This window comes from Lissotriton helveticus, chromosome 5_1, assembly GCF_964261635.1.
Source record: "Lissotriton helveticus chromosome 5_1, aLisHel1.1, whole genome shotgun sequence".
Lineage (NCBI taxonomy): Eukaryota > Metazoa > Chordata > Amphibia > Caudata > Salamandridae > Lissotriton > Lissotriton helveticus.
In genome coordinates this window covers 1131420517-1131439940 of record NC_136065.1, presented here as the reverse complement: position 1 = coordinate 1131439940, position 19424 = coordinate 1131420517, and the positions used below count along the sequence as shown (strand labels likewise).

At 45.0% G+C, this 19424-nt stretch overlaps 1 protein-coding gene across 11 annotated transcripts in view; it reads right to left on the bottom strand.

Moving 5' to 3' along the window:
• The window catches only part of ADD3 (adducin 3), a 455953-nt gene that overhangs the window by 94041 nt on the left and 342488 nt on the right, over positions 1 to 19424 (bottom strand). For all 11 annotated transcript variants that reach the window (XM_078643745.1, XM_078643752.1, XM_078643750.1 and 8 more), the window contains 3 exons: positions 9175 to 9432; positions 3442 to 3561; positions 417 to 506 (listed from right to left, as the gene is read on the bottom strand). In XM_078643745.1, coding sequence (XP_078499871.1) covers positions 417 to 506; positions 3442 to 3561; positions 9175 to 9432 — 468 coding nt within the window. The remainder of the gene's footprint in view (positions 1 to 416; positions 507 to 3441; positions 3562 to 9174; positions 9433 to 19424) is intronic.

Genomic DNA, 19424 nt, shown 5'->3' with positions numbered 1-19424 from the left:
AGCTTCTTATGTGCCACCACTCATCAGCACATGCCTTAAGCTTAACTTTCACAATTCTGCAGCATAAACAGAATGACATGAGGCTGTAGGTAGAGATTGAAGCATGGCGTGCCAGTTTGAACTTGGGAATCCACAATACTGTACCATTAGTCTTGCAGCACGTGTTCAAAATAATTTTGATATTTTGGATGTACAGCAAAAACAGCAGTAGTGAAAATGGCATTTTAAAACAATACTTCAAATGACTTTCGTGAGAAGGAACCCAAAGGAAAAACAAGATATTTTTGCAGAATAATGCACTAATGCAATTATATAGAATATATCATGTCGATTGCTAGGAGCATACCGAGAACCTTTGGTACCACATTTAATAATGCCCATTTCAATTATTATTATTATTATTTTTTTTAACTTACTGGACTTGGCTTCTTATCTATCACAATGCCCGCAAGCAGCTGAGACTGGGGTCCTGCCGTCTTCAAATCATATCTGTTCTGCTCCCGAATCTGTGGTTCAAGAAAACATTTTACTTTAATTTCCCTTCCGTTTTTTATTTACACATTCACTTTTAATATATTACAACTGGAAAGGACGCCTGTTTCATATCGAACCTCTCACATTCATTTTATATATTACTATAAAACTCCAAAAACATGGTTAAAAACTAAGTAAGAGAAATAGTTTATTACAACCATATTAATGAAACTAAACAAAACCCAAAAGGAACAAATTGTGTGTTTTCACTCGTACATATAGATGAAGTAATCAAAAAATAAAGAAGAAAACAAAGTTAAACAGTAAGTTAGAAGGAAAAGAAACGTCATCACTAAAACCACAACCTGACAACTAGAGAACTAAGCAAATGCAAATTCTGTGGGAATATTATCAGTGAAGGTAGAAACAGAGAAAGAAAAATCAGACTACAGGCGGTTGAAATTCGAACCTCAAAAGAATAGGGCATCAAAAGACGAACAAAGGGCAGTTTATTTAGGAAAAAAGATAGAAGGTAGTAATTATTTAGACCAGACACATGACTATTAGGCAAGAGAAAGTAGCTCATGGGTAACCTTGCGAAGCTCATCAAAATACCATGAAGAAGTGGCAATGGACAACTATGATTTCCTTTTCACATGCCAGCCACCCACAATCGATAATGGGAAGAACAAAGAAAGGTTGACTCACACAATTTAAACACAAGAATTAAAGGAACAGAAGACATAAAAGAGAGCTTAAGAGACTAACAACTAGTCAATGAAAAACAACTACACCCAAAAGGGACAAAAAAAGATGAAGACAAGCTAGAACACTGCCCAGAACAATTTCTGTCAGTCTTGGAAAAGGACAAAATACAGTGGAAGCAGAATTGACATGCAGGCGCCTGAGCCAACCACAAGAAATGCAATCATGATTGAGAAAAGTATCAAGAACTTAAAAGGCATTTACAAAACTCAAACTGAAAAACTAAATGGCACTGGAAAACCAATTACATTTTCTGATAGACAGGATAAAGTTCCTCCTGTGCAGGATATGGTAAAGTTGAGAGAAACATTTAGGATGCAACACCCCCCCCCCCCCCAATCAAAAACTTGCCACACGACAAGCTAACAAACTCTATCAATTACCCAGAGCCTGCTGTGGGCCTACCAGAATCAAGATACTACCGAACGTTAAACAAAGAAAACAACTTGAAGCATTAGGGTTATATACACCAAGAAGAGGATCAACCACAGCCACCCAGTAGAATGAATTACTGTCATAACCCAAAAGATGACCATCCAATGCGAACAAACTAGCACATCAGTCAGACTGATCATCTTTTAGCAGCAACCTTTAACAATAGACAGTATATCCTATCAACTAACAAATTGAAAAATCACCTAGTACACAGGGGCTAAAGCTAGTATCATAACCGGCCATTATCCTAGCAAAATAAGCGCAACCAGCTATACTGAGAGCTAAAACCAAAACCACACCAGCTACTACAGAGCCCAAGAAAAATACCGTTAGTGATACCAATATCAGTTATTTACAGCACTTGGAAGCTAAGAAAGTGTAGACTGAAGAGCAAAATAAAACGAATTAAATGTTGGATCACCAAATATACACCATCTCAACAACTTTGTTCATCAAATTGAACACTCCTGTAATCTCTCAGTTTAAAAAAATTCCTCCATCTACATGTTCAAATAACTACCTGTTTTCCTGCCCGAATCATGCTCCTTTCCATCCCAGATTTGACACCCACAATCTAATGTTGACAAGCAAATGCCACATCACATATTTCTTAATGTGATTTGCAGAGCACTATCACACTGTGGATGACACACTCCCTCCAGAGATGAAACATTGTCCCTGAAAGAAAAGCAACAAGAAGAGATGGTGGAGCTGCAATAGTGTAGCCATTTGGATGAAAAAATGCAAAAAAACAAACACTTGGGTGCTTTACTGTATGCTGTGCAGTCGAGTCAGAAGCTCCCAATCAAAGCAGTGGTCTACTACATACGAAACTAAGACCCTCAATCCTAGAAAGAGCCGTAATCAGATTGTGCGCAAGCTATAGTACGGTCTGAAAATATACACAGCATATTATTTGAACTCATGGGCGAAGACTCCATGGTACAAAGATAATAGCCATTGTCGAAAATGTGGAAGCCATGGGGCTCTAACAACTTGTGAAAGATCCTTCAGATGTAGCCAGAGCTTGAAATGGAAAAATAGAAGTGAACATACTCTACCAGAGTACCTGCTTTTTTCTGAGAACTGGCGGTACTCTCTAATTAAAGGTATTGCATTTCTCTGGAGAAGTGCCGGTATCTCAAAATAAAGAAGTGCAGATAGTCTGTACCGGACAGTACCGGCCCATTTAAAGCACTGGATGTAGCAAGTTACACATCAGACATATTTTTCACATCATTTTAAAGAAACTATTTTCACTGCACACTTAAATGTAACCACAGGTTTGCAGCTTCTTTATTTTATCCTGCACATGCTGTTCCATCTTGTGGGTACCTCAAGTGTAGGACAAATTCCACTAATCTATATAAAAAAACGATCACTATCAAAAACAGCAAAAAGAAAAAGGAATACAAAAAAGTATCTTGATCTGCAGAATAACCACCTGGGAAAAGTATATTGAGCCTATACTCCCCTCTGTTAACTTCTCTTGTACGGAGATCAAGGAAAACAGGTAAAAACAAAAAGAAAAGAAAAAACAAATGGATTCATAGGTGATGTGGAAGAATGGGTTGAAAGAGGGAGTAGAACAGAGGGCTTCTAATAAGGGCATGGCAATCAATTTCAGATAATAGAACACCAATTTAAGAAACAAAACGTTATGTACAAAAAAAAGTTAATTAGCCAAGGATGCTTTTCACAAAACAATCCATATTAGGTGCTCCTCTTACTAATAATACTTGAGACAGTCAAATCGCCAGAACTTGCCTTGTTTCGTTTCTCCAAAACATCTGTTGGGTTCGTATTTAGTGGCACAAATTGGTTTGGATCCTCAATTTTGATTGGTGTGCCACTGCAGGTTTTGGCGGCGTCCTCTGTTTTCATCCACTAAGAAAAGCATTTGATATGTGAGCGTGTTTCTTTAAACTGAAAGACCCATTTAATAAATTAACAAGTTACGTACCTTTTGTATTGCTCTTTCTAGTAGAGACTATCGAGCCGCTGATTTCTCATCTTTTGAATATACCCCAGTCGTAAGACTGGATCCGGAAACATTTCAGCAGTACCTTTGCCAGCTGCTAGATGGCTCTGGGCGGCTCCACACCAATGCCGTCTGCTCCGGAAATGACGTGCAGAGGCTATATAGGCACCACTCCCTTGCGCTGATGTCCGTTGCTTTCCAGACTGTGCCCCCAGGCGCAGTGCCCTAAAGGCAAATTGGTATTACCAGTCTGCAGATTTCTAGACTTGGGATCATATTAATGGAAAGAATCCAACCATAAAATGGGGAGGATCGTGAGGAATCCGCAGCTAGCTAGAGCCTCTATCCGAAAGAGCGTTACCAAATATAAGTAACGTGTTCTTCCGATCGAGACTTTTAGCTGCAGATTCCTCATATTTTGAATAGATCCCATAGAAGTACCTATTAGAAGGTGGGTCTGTGAATTGACGCAAACCAGAAAGTCCTGCAGAATTGAACAGGCAAAATGCACCTCTCGATGGACATGACTGACTAGACAATGGTGCTTTATGAGCGTGTGGAGGAACACCCACGTAGACACCTGGCAAACGTCTAGGACAGGGACTCCAAGTGCCAACACAGTGGTAGCAGCTTTGACCCTGACAGAATGAGCAAGCAGTCCTGGAGGCAGCTTTTTAGCCAATGCGTAGCAGATCTTAATGGGGAGTACAATACAGAGGGAGGATGGCCCTCTTCTGCACAGTCTTGCCTTTCTTCGCTCCAGAGAACCCCCACAAAGAGCCAATTGTCCACCTGGTGCTCTTTGGTACGATCTACGTAGAAGCTTTGCGGTCTCTTGGGGTTCAAGTGATGGAGTCTCTCCTACTTGGAAGGGTGAGGTGGAGCATGAAACAATGGCAGGGTGTAGGTTTGACCAATGGAGAAGGGCATCACAACTTTTGTTAAGGATGTTTGTGTCCGCAGAACGAGTTTATCTGGAAAGAAGGGTGTACGGCGGGTTGGCTGCGGCGATGTAATGGCAACGAGGAATACAGTCTTGAGGGTAAGAAGCCGTAAGGGTAGCCGGGAAGCAGCTCAATTGAGGTGCACATTAGAAACACAAGTACTAAGTTCGGGTTCTATTGTGGCATGACCGAGAGGGAGAAAACAAATGTAAACCTTTCAAAAAGCACATAACTAGAGACCTAAGCAAAGAAGGGTTATCTCCCCTGGATCCAACTATGACTCGTGATCCGCTAGGCACCGACAGCTGAGCTCGTCAGCCCTGGCGTTCAATGATCCTGCCAGGTGGTTCACCACCAGGAAAATTCCTTAGTGGTCCAACCATTTCCAGGGGCACAAAACCTGCTGGCACAGGGTCCTTGACCCCCATCCCACCCTGGTTTGTTGCAAAGCCACATGGCGGTGGTGTGGGCTGTGAGCACCTATACAAGCCTCAACCTCAACTTGATAGGTGGAAGGAAGACTTACAGCGCCAAGCAGATAGCCCTCAGCTCCTGAAGGTTGATATGGAGCTGGGACTCGACCAGAGACCAGGGGCCTCAGATCTCTACATCTCCCAGGTTAAAGTCCAAACCCAGAAGTGATGCAGCGGCCATCACTGTGAGCTCTGGGTGAGGTTGAGAGAGCGGTCTGCCTCTGACCCAATCACTCCAGCTAGCACCACTGTAGGTCTTTTGCAGTCTCCTATGAAATCTGGACGTGGTTGGTGAGATTCCTTCGATTTTGGGCCCACTGAGACTTTAGGTCTCACATATGCCACCTGGTGTGCTTGACCAGCAGGATGCCATCAATCCCAGCAGCCTCAGATTCGACCTCACTGAAATCGAGGACTGAAGCTGAAAGCTAGGGATCATTGCCAGAATACCTCAGACTCTCTCTAGGAAAGGCACAAAATCACATCGTGTCCAGAATGGCTACGATGAAGGGGAGCATCTGAGGAGGAGTCAGGAGTGGCTTAGGCATGCCGCAAGTGAACCCGAAAGATGACAGGAGTTTTGCTGTAGTCTGAAGGTGGCCTACAACTATCTGGGGAGAGCCTGCCTTCAACAGCCAGCGATAGCGGTTTGGTTGGGAACGGTCTGGCGCCAACTCAGAATCAAACAGGCCTATGGGAACGTTGTCATCCAGCGTCGGTGGATTTGGTACTGCGTTAAAGCTCAAGGGACCGTCGTGAACTGTGGCACCAGCGGCAGGGTCAAAATCAGAGGTGTCGTGATGGGCTCAGAGGGTCCAACTGACACCAATGGTGAACCTGCTCGTGCTACTTCAAATGGAACGTCTCTCCGCTCCTCGGGCCCGTAGGCACACCAGAGGGACTCTGCAAGGATCCGAGGAGCCAGAGCATGGCTACGCTGAACTCTTCAATCATTGTGTAGTGGGGGGCGGCCCCAGTAATTCAGGTGTGCCGCAACCAGATGAATGATTGGCTTCAAAGTTGGGTGACTCTGTGAGTGAGATCGAAAGCCATGGTGCCACTCCATGCCTGCTCAGGCAAATGTGAGTGGCAGGAGGAGGCAGAGTCCAGCTTCAATTTCTTGAGTTTCTTTTTGGACTTCTCAACTGATTTGAAACACGAAGACCGGCATCTGGAATAGCGTGGGTGACTCCTAGAGCATGGAAAAGGATCATATTTTGGAGTGCAATTAACAGCAGTCTCGGCAAAGAGTCTTCTTATGCTTGGCGATGTAGACTTTTGCATCCGGACCCCGGATGACCTTTGGGTTCATCGACATGCAGTCACTGCAGGCCTTGGAGTCATGACAACTCCAGACACCTCAAGAAAACCTGAGGGGGATATATCACAGACACTTGTTTTGCAACAGCCCCTACAGGGCTTAAGAACTGTTACTTTAGGGGATGACATCCCTTGCAAGTGTTTGAGAAATATTGAAGTGTCTCAGAGATGAGCGCAAGAGCTCCAGAGCTCCAGATCAGTGTCTGGTGGCGTTCAAAAGAAAGGAATGAACATGAGAGAGTGGCACTTACATAGGTTCTGCAAATCATTTCCAGATCAGATTGACATTGGTGTAGAACTGCATGGCGCCACCTGCTAAAGCACAAACATACTTCTAAAATGTTTCCAGATTTAGTTTGAAGCCTGGTGAATATTCAATGGGTGAGAAATCTGCAGCAAGAATACTCTATCAGAATCATGCCATTTTCTGTATAGTTTAATAAAGCGCTCTATAAATAATTACACAATCAAAAAGTCAGTTAAATATAAAAGTATACACTACATACAAGTACTTGTATAACCCTGGGCCTGGTAATGTGTGCATGACACCCTTTTTTTCGACAGCTCATGACACCGGTGGAACGCCTGTACAAAGTACTGCTGCTTTCAAGCTTTGAATGTGCAACCAGTCTTGCTCCAGTCTAACCAACAGACACTGATGTGTTGACTGGTAAGTCCTCAGAATGCAAGAGTACAATCAGTTCATTTTTTAATCTCACAAATGAAGCACGGGTAACACAAATGGTTTAAGAACATAATAGATATGTTCCTCCAGTGGCTTTAAATGGACAGTTTGAAGTACTGTGGAGCGTCCAATGAACAATAGAATTTGAAGACTCCAGGCAAAATAGTTGTTTAATAGGGAGACGCTGAATCTGAGTGGCGTTTATGTATGTCACTGCATAAGTATGTTGAAAAGAATACAAGGAAATGCATGGGCTTGCAACACCAGATGGATGACTAGCTTCAGAGAGCGCCATTTGCTTCATTCAGGGTAGATGTTTTGCTCTGGATGCGGTGTTCGCTGAGGCTGGAGTCCTGACTTACGTATCCTGGCAAAGCTGATTGCAGATGACAAAATACACTAAACTAATAATTTATATACCCTGCAGTAAATGTAAAACTAAAGGATGTTCTATGTTTTTGCTAAGATGAATGCAAACATGACGTTTTCTGAAAGTGATCATTGAAGCACAGGTTTCTTATGTATTTGTTGACTGGTTAGAGAATGAGAATGGACCAGATGATCATTGTTATGTTATTCTTTATTCTAAAGTATCTGTTGTAGCACTCCATGACTCCTTTCCTTTGCAGATGGACTACCGTCTCCGCTTCCCCAATGAGAAGCAGGTGATGTATTCTTTCATTTGTACACAGGAAGCTTGGGGGGAGGCGAAACAACTTAAGTGCATGCCCAGTGACACTGTTTCTAGCTCTCATAAGTATGATGTCCAAAATCATAACTGTGCGTATTAATCTGACCAGGGGTCTTTAGTTCTGAGTAGAGAGGTAGGCCTCCCACCTCCTTTGCGTTTGCTTTCTTGGTCTCCATGCTCAAAAGTATGCCTGCTGATATTTGCCAACAAAGGCACTGGTTGGCCTTAGCAGATACTGCTAGACTTGAGTTTAATTGGTAGGTGCACCTTGCAAGTTCTGCACCTTCAGCCTTGGAACCTAAAACCCATATGGTTTCCTTTTAACCAAGAAAACTATAGCCCTGGCACCACCACACCGTACAGCCTAAAGGTCTTTCTTTGCCAAACAGTCCTTTCCCATGTTGGATTGAAAAATGTGTCTGAAGCTCTAAGATATGCTTGCTGTCAGACCAGATGTTCAATTACCATAAGCCACCACCTGGTGTTTGCTACATTCAATATCACCGTTTATGTCATGGTTGGTGGTTTGAGACAGACCTCCAGACAGCTCTCTTTAAACTTCATATGCTCATCTTCTGATAGACATGTTAAATATTCTGCCATGTTTACACACATCTTGCAATTGGAGTTAGTAGGGATGACAAGTTAAAAGCATTAAAAGCAAAAGGGAGTAATGTTGGGTGGTCTTTACATCTCACATCTGCCAATTACTTGGTCCATTGTGCTTTTCCTTGCAGACATAGGTGTCTATGATTGTGTTGCTAATGGAAGTCATATCCTAGTAGACACAAATGCCAATACGGTGAGAGTGGTGGTATTCTGAATGTCTGTTCTTTGCCTATAGTTGTGCTCCAAAGGGGAGGTTGATCATGGAATCCTTTTGGCCAAACCCATGTTTTCAGGGTTATCTTTGAAGGATAATCACAGTGGGGATTAAGGTAACATCACCCTTCACCTAACCTGTGTAAACTGCGCCTACTTATGCTCTTTGTAAACATCATGCTGTAATCGGCCGTAACTTAACTTTCTTTTGTGTGTGGTGTGTTTGTTAATGTGGGTGTTAGTTACTATAGTGGTCACTGCATTGATCTTAGTGTAAGCCGATTCGAAGGTCAGGTTTATGATTTTATCCTCAAGTAAGGGTTTTCATTTGGTGCATAGGTTGGAGTAGATTAGTTTACTACAGTTGTGAGCAGCTCAGGCCTCCACTACCCTGGTACTCTACCTTGCCTAGTGTTACCTGTGCCTTTGTCTTCCTATTCCTGTGTCTATTTCGTTTTACTTTAACACTTGGTGTAATCAACAGTAATCATTGCTGAACTGAACTTGACAATATCCAAATAAAATGTATAGCCTATTTGTGCAAGACTTCACAATAATGAATTCAAACAAATATATTTGCATACTGTAATTTTAGTCCGTGGACTGGTCTCTCCATTAAAGGATTCCTCAGGTACGTTAACTTTCATGTAGGTATTAGGAGAGTTCAGCCACCGTGTCTTCTCCCGCTGCTGTTTTTGGGCCAGGAACTTAAGTGGCGAACGAGGCATACCATCGTCTTCAAAAGAAAAGGCTGTCACTGTGGCTGGAATCTCCACATCGCTTTTATGACGAGGCTTCTCTTTGGTTAGCTGTTGTCTGTATGCATACCCAGTTCTATAGCCCTGCAAAGTGAAAAAACTATTTATAATGCATTTCAAAATAACAGCAAAAAGCAACAAAGCCACACTCTCGAATTCAAAGCAACCAGGAAAGAAAGGCTAGTCTCCTGCATTTAATCTACTGTTGCTCAATATTCTCTACTTGATTCTAATCTCGAAAAAACCTTATAGCAACACTGGAATATATAATCACTTAACTTAATCTTACTTAAACAAAAAACAAAAAAGTACAAGCCTTACGAGGGCATAGCTGAGGAGCTGCTGAACTGTCTACCTATTGGGTGCCGTTCTACCCTCATTCTTTTCAGAAACAAGTTTATCTGAAATACTTCTGCAGTTTGGCATATGTTTGGCAACTTAATAATTTCCTGTGCAACATCTTGCCACCTAGTGTTTGCATTTGGAATGTAAACAATTTCTCAACATAAAGTAGCTGTCAATCATGGGAAGGACTTTAATGAAAGTTTGTAACAACTAGATGCAAGCAGGATGCCCCACATTTCCACTAGTTTCAGTAAAAACGGTACACATAATATTTAGAAAGGAATGTCTGTACTGTAACCTTTTCACTGCAGATGTGATTTGTGCACCAATGTCTCCCAGAGGCTTTTCTTCGTGTTTGCTTTTTGAGCATGTTATAATCTGGTCTTGTTGCTGCAATTTGCATGGGTGCACTTTTCTTTTCTCAGATATTTAGGCTTAATTAATGGTGAGACCTCCAGATCAGCATCCGTTTGTATGTAGAAGACAACAGCTGCTGAAGGCTTGATTGTTTTTCTTCTGACACTAGCAGTCAGCCACTGTTTCCAAATGACTGTCCAGAAGATAATCAATCCTACAAAAAATTACGTTTCAGTGCTCTCATAACCCTGAATTTTCTGTTATGCCTCCCTATTCATAAAAAGTATTATTTTAACAAGGGGTAAAATACTATATTTCTCTTGGTCTCCAGAAATATAAAGCATACATAAGCAGAGACCTAGCGTCACCTACGCATGACAATATCTTTCCCCAAAAATATTTCTTGGGACAACATGTAGGCAACATCCGCCTTTATTATTGGGGAAACCCCTGTAACCAAGGACTCCATAGTTAGCTGGTGAAATATTGCCCCTGACTGGTTGGCCACGAAACCTTTGAAATGTGGGGTTTCAAGAAAGACTCACGCCACTCGATTAGGGGCAACCATCATTCTACGGAGTACTTAAGATGCACAGAGTTAGAAAATATAAGGTATTTCATTTTCCATTATGGTCACAGTGTGGTTCTCTGAAGCAACAGAAGGCTCTAAGCTCTATGCAGCATCCCAAAGAATATTATTGTAAGGGGATGCTCGGAGAGAGGTAGCACTTATTGATTATTAACAGGTGAAGACCAGACCGCCACTATGTGCTTCAATGCATGCCCAATATCCCAGTACTCTCGGCATGCCCTTCTTTAGGATTCTCCAGTGTGGGAATAGCACACGTGTATAACTAAGGCTGCGCTCACAAATCTTAAATATATTGGATTAGTATAAAGGAAAATAAAGATGCAGAAGGGTAGCTCTGCAGGGGAAAATTATTGTTTTGCAAACAACCTAGTGAATATAATAGTGAGAAAAATGGCTTTCACTCTAAATTGCAAGCAGTGGGAGGACACAGATAAAGCATACATGCTCAAGGGCAGGGACACAAGCAAAAAAAACGAAGGAAAGCCCACGGAAGCGAAGGAATAACAAAATATGCAAATGAGATTCACAGTAAAGTCATTAATGGTGAGCAATGGGCAGGCTGGAAGGCTACTGTAAGCTGACAATAGGTCTTGTTGCCAACAGACCGGTGACGCGGTCTGGTAGGCGAGACCTTAAATGGAAGGATGGAAGGGTAAAGTGGATTCCTGGTCAGAGAAAGTCTGATGAGAGACCAGCCTGGGTCTGTGATAATTACGAAATGTTTTTGAACAAATACTTCTGGAGAACTCAGGATCTAGATATATATATATATATATATATATATATATACACACACATACATACACACATACATATACACATACATACATACATATACATATACACATACTTATATATATACATAAATACATACATACATATTCGCTCCAGTTCCAATTCTTATGATAGAAATCGGATCCCAACACCAGAGTATGACACATGATTTTCTTTTAGCGCTTTTATTTCATCCGCTGTAACGTGTTTGGGCATTAGTACCTTGGTCACACACGGAATGTTATCTGATCATGGTTTTTAAAACCCCGGAACCTCCGGTCACATGATCAACATTACCAGCGCCAAGTGAAAACAGACTTCCACTTGATATTTGATGGGGTGAATTTTTACAATTCATCAAACACCCTAATGTAAAGAAGTCACAAAATTAAATAGATTTTGTTTACAGAACGGAAAGATTAAAATCATGATTTCTAAGAAATTAAATATCTCCTGAAGTATTTGGGCATCGAATATTTTAAATTTTGATGAGGATTTTTCAGAAACAAGTTTATCTGAAATACTTCTGCAGTTTGGCATATGTTTGGCAACTTAATAATTTCCTGTGCAACATCTTGCCACCTAGTGTTTGCATTTGGAATGTAAACAATTTCTCAACATAAAGTAGCTGTCAATCATGGGAAGGACTTTAATGAAAGTTTGTAACAACTAGATGCAAGCAGGATGCCCCACATTTCCACTAGTTTCAGTAAAAACGGTACACATAATATTTAGAAAGGAATGTCTGTACTGTAACCTTTTCACTGCAGATGTGATTTGTGCACCAATGTCTCCCAGAGGCTTTTCTTCGTGTTTGCTTTTTGAGCATGTTATAATCTGGTCTTGTTGCTGCAATTTGCATGGGTGCACTTTTCTTTTCTCAGATATTTAGGCTTAATTAATGGTGAGACCTCCAGATCAGCATCCGTTTGTATGTAGAAGACAACAGCTGCTGAAGGCTTGATTGTTTTTCTTCTGACACTAGCAGTCAGCCACTGTTTCCAAATGACTGTCCAGAAGATAATCAATCCTACAAAAAATTACGTTTCAGTGCTCTCATAACCCTGAATTTTCTGTTATGCCTCCCTATTCATAAAAAGTATTATTTTAACAAGGGGTAAAATACTATATTTCTCTTGGTCTCCAGAAATATAAAGCATACATAAGCAGAGACCTAGCGTCACCTACGCATGACAATATCTTTCCCCAAAAATATTTCTTGGGACAACATGTAGGCAACATCCGCCTTTATTATTGGGGAAACCCCTGTAACCAAGGACTCCATAGTTAGCTGGTGAAATATTGCCCCTGACTGGTTGGCCACGAAACCTTTGAAATGTGGGGTTTCAAGAAAGACTCACGCCACTCGATTAGGGGCAACCATCATTCTACGGAGTACTTAAGATGCACAGAGTTAGAAAATATAAGGTATTTCATTTTCCATTATGGTCACAGTGTGGTTCTCTGAAGCAACAGAAGGCTCTAAGCTCTATGCAGCATCCCAAAGAATATTATTGTAAGGGGATGCTCGGAGAGAGGTAGCACTTATTGATTATTAACAGGTGAAGACCAGACCGCCACTATGTGCTTCAATGCATGCCCAATATCCCAGTACTCTCGGCATGCCCTTCTTTAGGATTCTCCAGTGTGGGAATAGCACACGTGTATAACTAAGGCTGCGCTCACAAATCTTAAATATATTGGATTAGTATAAAGGAAAATAAAGATGCAGAAGGGTAGCTCTGCAGGGGAAAATTATTGTTTTGCAAACAACCTAGTGAATATAATAGTGAGAAAAATGGCTTTCACTCTAAATTGCAAGCAGTGGGAGGACACAGATAAAGCATACATGCTCAAGGGCAGGGACACAAGCAAAAAAAACGAAGGAAAGCCCACGGAAGCGAAGGAATAACAAAATATGCAAATGAGATTCACAGTAAAGTCATTAATGGTGAGCAATGGGCAGGCTGGAAGGCTACTGTAAGCTGACAATAGGTCTTGTTGCCAACAGACCGGTGACGCGGTCTGGTAGGCGAGACCTTAAATGGAAGGATGGAAGGGTAAAGTGGATTCCTGGTCAGAGAAAGTCTGATGAGAGACCAGCCTGGGTCTGTGATAATTACGAAATGTTTTTGAACAAATACTTCTGGAGAACTCAGGATCTAGATATATATATATATATATATATATATATATATATATATATATATATATATATATACACACACATACATACACACATACATATACACATACATACATACATATACATATACACATACTTATATATATACATAAATACATACATACATATTCGCTCCAGTTCCAATTCTTATGATAGAAATCGGATCCCAACACCAGAGTATGACACATGATTTTCTTTTAGCGCTTTTATTTCATCCGCTGTAACGTGTTTGGGCATTAGTACCTTGGTCACACACGGAATGTTATCTGATCATGGTTTTTAAAACCCCGGAACCTCCGGTCACATGATCAACATTACCAGCGCCAAGTGAAAACAGACTTCCACTTGATATTTGATGGGGTGAATTTTTACAATTCATCAAACACCCTAATGTAAAGAAGTCACAAAATTAAATAGATTTTGTTTACAGAACGGAAAGATTAAAATCATGATTTCTAAGAAATTAAATATCTCCTGAAGTATTTGGGCATCGAATATTTTAAATTTTGATGAGGATTTTGGCTATCCAACAACAAAGTGAAAATGCAAAATGGAACTTAAACAGGTTATAATCCCTACTTGCGGCATTCCTCAAGTATAAATCACATCTCCGAGTATATTCACTCCCTTCGTTTCAAATCAGAGGTCATGTGCAAAAATGCATTCTGAACAGGCAGAGTAAAAAGTGTAAGTGCATTATTTTTCCTTTTATCTAATCTTCAAGAGAATAAATATTAGCCAAGTGGCTTGCATGAAAAGTGCTAGTGGATATTCCACTTCAACAATTATTTATGCAATTAGATTGCGGTTCTAAACACAATTCATTCTGTGACATGGAGCTTCATTATTTATCCACTTTTTCTCTCAGAATAGTTAAACTTGCTTTTGTAATTGACTACGTCATAGATTTATACATTTCAAACTACTGTCAAAACCATTTCATTACATGGATTGTAAACAGATTTCCTCATCGACGTCTTTACTAATAACACGAGGTTCCTTCATCAAATTAAAACTCATCTAAAAATGGAGAGCAGGGGGCGTGGCCAAGATGGCAGAGTGAGCGGACGTGTATCGCCACTGCTCCTGCCAACGGCCCTGTTATAGCACCGGTTCCGGCGCCCCCGTGCCCACAGTGGGGGGCCTCGGACTGTCGGAAATCGCCCTTGAAGCAGAGCGGACCCGGAGGTATTGGCGGAAAAACAACACGCGGCGGACCCGACAAGTACAGTCCTAAGAGCGCGATACGCCCATCCCCCCTCGCCGTCCTGGAAACGAGGCAGACATCAGACGAGGTGCGCGGCCGGGAGGAGGCCCCTTTCTCGGCTTGAGTGGCGAGGCCTGAGACGAGCGACGGCAGCACTTGCCTGAGAGCTGCACGGAGGCCTGCGGTGTCTGCGGAGACGGCCTGGGAGGCGGCGGAGCTGAGGCTTGGTGGCGGACGGAGCTGCTAAAGGACGTCACGGAGCCCCGAGGCCGGCGGACGCACGGGGAGGAAGGCCGGAGGTATACTGGACGGCCCGACCGGGTTTGCGGTGAGTCCCGAGGCACAGTGGCAGGAAGTTACGGGAGAGCAAGGGGCTCCCTCGGCGGGCATATCGGCCCGGAAGTGGTCGGGGCACACGCAGTGAAGCGTCCTTGAGCGGGGCCCAGTCGTCCCTGTGAGGCCTTGAAGGGCTGCATCGAGTGGTGACACGGGGCTGAAATCGCCATGGGCAGAGTACCGCGCCCCCCGATAGGGAGACTGCCCACACGGCCTGGGCGGCGGGCAGCACCTTGGGCATTGAAGCAGGAGCAGTGGAAACTATAGGATGTCACTGTAGACGCCACTTGGAGGGGCAGCCGGCATATTGGGGAAGGAGAGGCTCAACAAGACAGAGCAGGGGTGACTGCCCACAGCGGCGCCGGGCTGAGGAGGGAGAATCGCGCAGGACAGGCCAGAGGTGTACGCCAGCCCAGCGGAGACCCAGCGCCTCGCCATTGACACGTGAGGGTCGGAATCGACCGGTTCAGCGGACAGAGGCCGGAACGCCAAGTGGTCTGCCCGCCGGGGAACCGGGATGTCCACGTGCAGGCCTCCCCGAGGCAAAACTGTGAAAGATGTTCGCGAAACCGCCAACCCCTCCACAGAAGGAAGCGACCGCCCGACCCCGAAGAAATTGGGTCAGACCGCCGACAACAGTGAGCAGCCCATTACAAAGGCCTTTTTGGAGTCCCTCTTTGCGTCCCTGCGGGATGATATTCAGACCTTCAAGACGGAGTTCACCAGCGAAATCAGGGAGGTGCGGCGCGAGATGGACGGTATAGGTGAAAGGGTGGCGGACCTAGAAACCAAAAGCAACGAAAAGGAGACGGAACTGGCGGCCCAGCAACAGGAGATCATTCGACTGCACGACCAGCAGGTGGATCTCCAACTCCACCTGGAAGATTTAGAAAATCGCTCCAGACGCCATAACATCCGCATTCGCAACGTGGCCACGTCCGAAGCCACTCAAGATGCATTCCGATACGCCAGAGAACTCTTCAACCACGTGCTCGTGCGGCCATTGGACTCTCCTCTACCACTAGATAGGGCCCACAGAACTGGCCCGCCTCCCCCGGACATTTTGGTGTGTGTTCAGGACTACCGTACCAAGGAGGAGATACTACAGAAGGCACGCCAGAAACACCCGATAGCATTCCAGGGCACGTCGCCACTGCTCTTCCAGGACCTGGCGGCGCTCACACTGCACAAGCGCCGGCTTTTTAAGCCAGTCACATCCTACCTGCAGCAGCACCAGATTCCGTACAGCTGGGGTCATCCCTTTCGCCACATTTTCAGACTGGAGAATAAACAATATCAGCTCCGGTCGGTCTCCGAAGCCTGCACGCTGTTAGGTATAGCTGTACCCGAGGACGAAGAGGGAGCCCGTGGAACCGTGCCAGAGTCGGAAGGGAGGAGGCCGCAATGGAGCCAACAGTGAAGGCGGAAACGAGTCAAGAAACCTCCGGCGACTGAGATTGCAGCAGGACAGGGCGCCGCAGTGGATGCAGTGGCCACAGATAAGGGCACCGGCCACGGGCTGAGAGACTTACATACGCCTGCTGATCTGGTTGTCCTCTCTGGCCACATGGCCGTTGGCGGGAGAGTGCTCCCGAACAGACTAGTAAGACTACCTTACACTACTCTTTTTTTCCTTTTCATCTTGGGATGAGAGACAATGACAATTTACAGTTGCTGGGGAGGGGGGAGTTTGAGTTGGGGAGAGGGTTTGGTCCATGGCTCGATTGCTGATAGAGACGGTTCCGAGACAGAGTGGGCAGAGCCACGACGCGGGGGCAGGTTTGGGGTTAACGGGCCCGGTTACTCTGGGGCTGCGCGGGGGCAGGGAACGGGTTAGAACCTCTAGATGGGGAATGATGAACTAACTATCCTTACACTGAATGTGCGTGGCATGAATAATCCTGTTAAGCGCAAGGCGATCCTGCTGCAGCTAGAACAGTCAAAGGCGGACATATGCCTACTGCAGGAAACACACCTTCTGTATAAGGATTGTTACAGGCTGAAGTCTTGCAAATTTCCCCATCAATTTTTCTCCTCCTGCACAGATAAGGCGGGGGTTGCAATCCTAGTGGCACAAAGATTCAGGGGCAGGGTGCTGGGGAAGTTGGCTGAGATCAAGGGGCGCTTACTGGTATACAGATTCGCTGTAGGTGACAGGACTCTTACGGTTGGCTCGATATATGGGCCCAATGATGGCCAGGAACACTTTCTTCACAGGGCACTCACTGATGTCACCGATACCACAGACCGACACGTAATCTTGGGCGGAGACCTCAACCTGGTCTTCGACAACACTCTAGATAGGTCCTGTCAACGCACTACACAGGTAGGCAAAACCAGAATGCAGGACTTAGGTTTACTAGATATTTGGCGTGAGCTGCATCCTGGGGGGAGAGACTATACACATTTCTCAGCTGCCCATCAAACGTATGCACGCCTAGACTACCTGCTAGTCTCCACTGCCGCCAAGACACTTGCCAGCAGCGCCGACATAGGGACGGCTTCACTTTCCGACCATGCACCAGTGAAAGTCGTCCTCTCCAAGCCACCTGCGCAGTGCTCCGATAGAGTGTGGCGCCTCCGAGACTCACTACTATAGAGGGAAGCAGTGTTAGCCAAAATCCACAGTGTGATCACAGACTATCTCACACATAACAGCAACAACGACACCACACTCTCCACGCAATGGGCCGCGCTGAAAGCGGTTCTTAGAGGTGAATTTATATCGCTCTCGACGGCAGAACGTCAAGCTAAAAGGGAGGAACTCACGCAGCAGACCAGGGAGCTGGAACAGATGCACCGGAGAACGGGGGCTCCGAGAATATGGAGGCAGCTAAAAGCAGTCCGCCAGCAACTCGCGGCCCTCGATCTCGATAGAGCAGAGTACGCAGCGCTCCGACTACGCCACGCTTACTATACAGGCGGGGACAGGTGTGGGCGTCTGTTGGCTCATAAACTCCGCGAGGTCACGCAGCGCAGGGAGGCGCGAGAGATAAAGAGGAGCGACGGCGTCACGGTAGAGGGAAATCAAACCATAGCGGGAGCCTTCAGTGATTTTTATGCAAGACTATACGCAGCTGACCCCCCACGCCCAGAGGCGGAGACTGAGTTCCTAGCAGGTATTCCCCTGCCGGTGTTGACGCAGGAACAAATAGACTGCCTGGAGAGAGACATCCGACCGGAAGAAGTCATCTCCGCCATCTCACGGCTTAAACTAGGCAAGGCCCCGGGTCCGGACGGGTTCCCGGTAAGCTTTTACAAGACATTCTGTAATCAAGTGGCACCGCTAGTAGCCCGACTCTTCACCTCTTTTGCGGAGGATGGAGCGATCCCTAGAGACTTGCTGGAGGTGTCTATTGCGGTGATACCTAAGCCAGGTAAAGACCCTGTGGAGTGTGGAGCGTATAGACCTATCTCCCTCTTGAATGTTGACCTTAAGCTTTACACAGGGATCCTCGCCTCCCTCTTAGGACCATATATGGGGGGACTGATCGACCCGGACCAATCTGGATTTATCCCCGAGTGCCAGACCTCAGACAACACGAAACGGGCCTTCCATCTCCTGGAAAAAGCTGCGCGGATTGAGGGTGAATATATGATGCTGGCCATTGACGCCGAAAAGGCGTTGGATAGGGTACACTGGCCCTACTTAGAGAAAGTATTGCAGAAGGCGGGAAATTCCCGACAGCTACAGTACGAGTCAACGGGTACACGTCGCCCCGGTTCGATATAGAACGCGGCACCAGGCAAGGCTGCCCGTTGTCCCCCCTTTTATTCGCCCTATACATGGAGCCCCTTGCACACCTTTTGCGCTCCGATCCGGAGGTGCAGGGTATCAAATTCGGGGGTGACATTCACACCATTAGTCTGTATGCTGACGATGTGCTGATATTCCTCGCGAGCCTGCGGAGCTCCCTGCCAGCGTGTGTTGCGGATCTCGAGAGATTCGGCGTCGCCTCTGGCTTCAAAGTTAATATGACCAAGTCAGTGGCCCTCGACTTGTCCCTGGCGCCCACAACGCGCGCCCATCTGCAAGCACTGTTCCCCATACCGTGGACAACAGACGCTGTCCCATATATCAGGGGTGGCTACATCGTTTGTGGATGGTTCTGAGTATGGAGAAACTGTCACTGTCCAGGGCAGGGGAGGTGGCAAAATATGCAGAGTTGTGGAAACCATTCCTGTCCCTGCTGGCGTCCGAGTTCACAGAGGTGACCTGTCCTAGGTACCTCCGGCTGTTGAGAATAACAGACACCGGCACTGAGCCCAAAACACTTTGA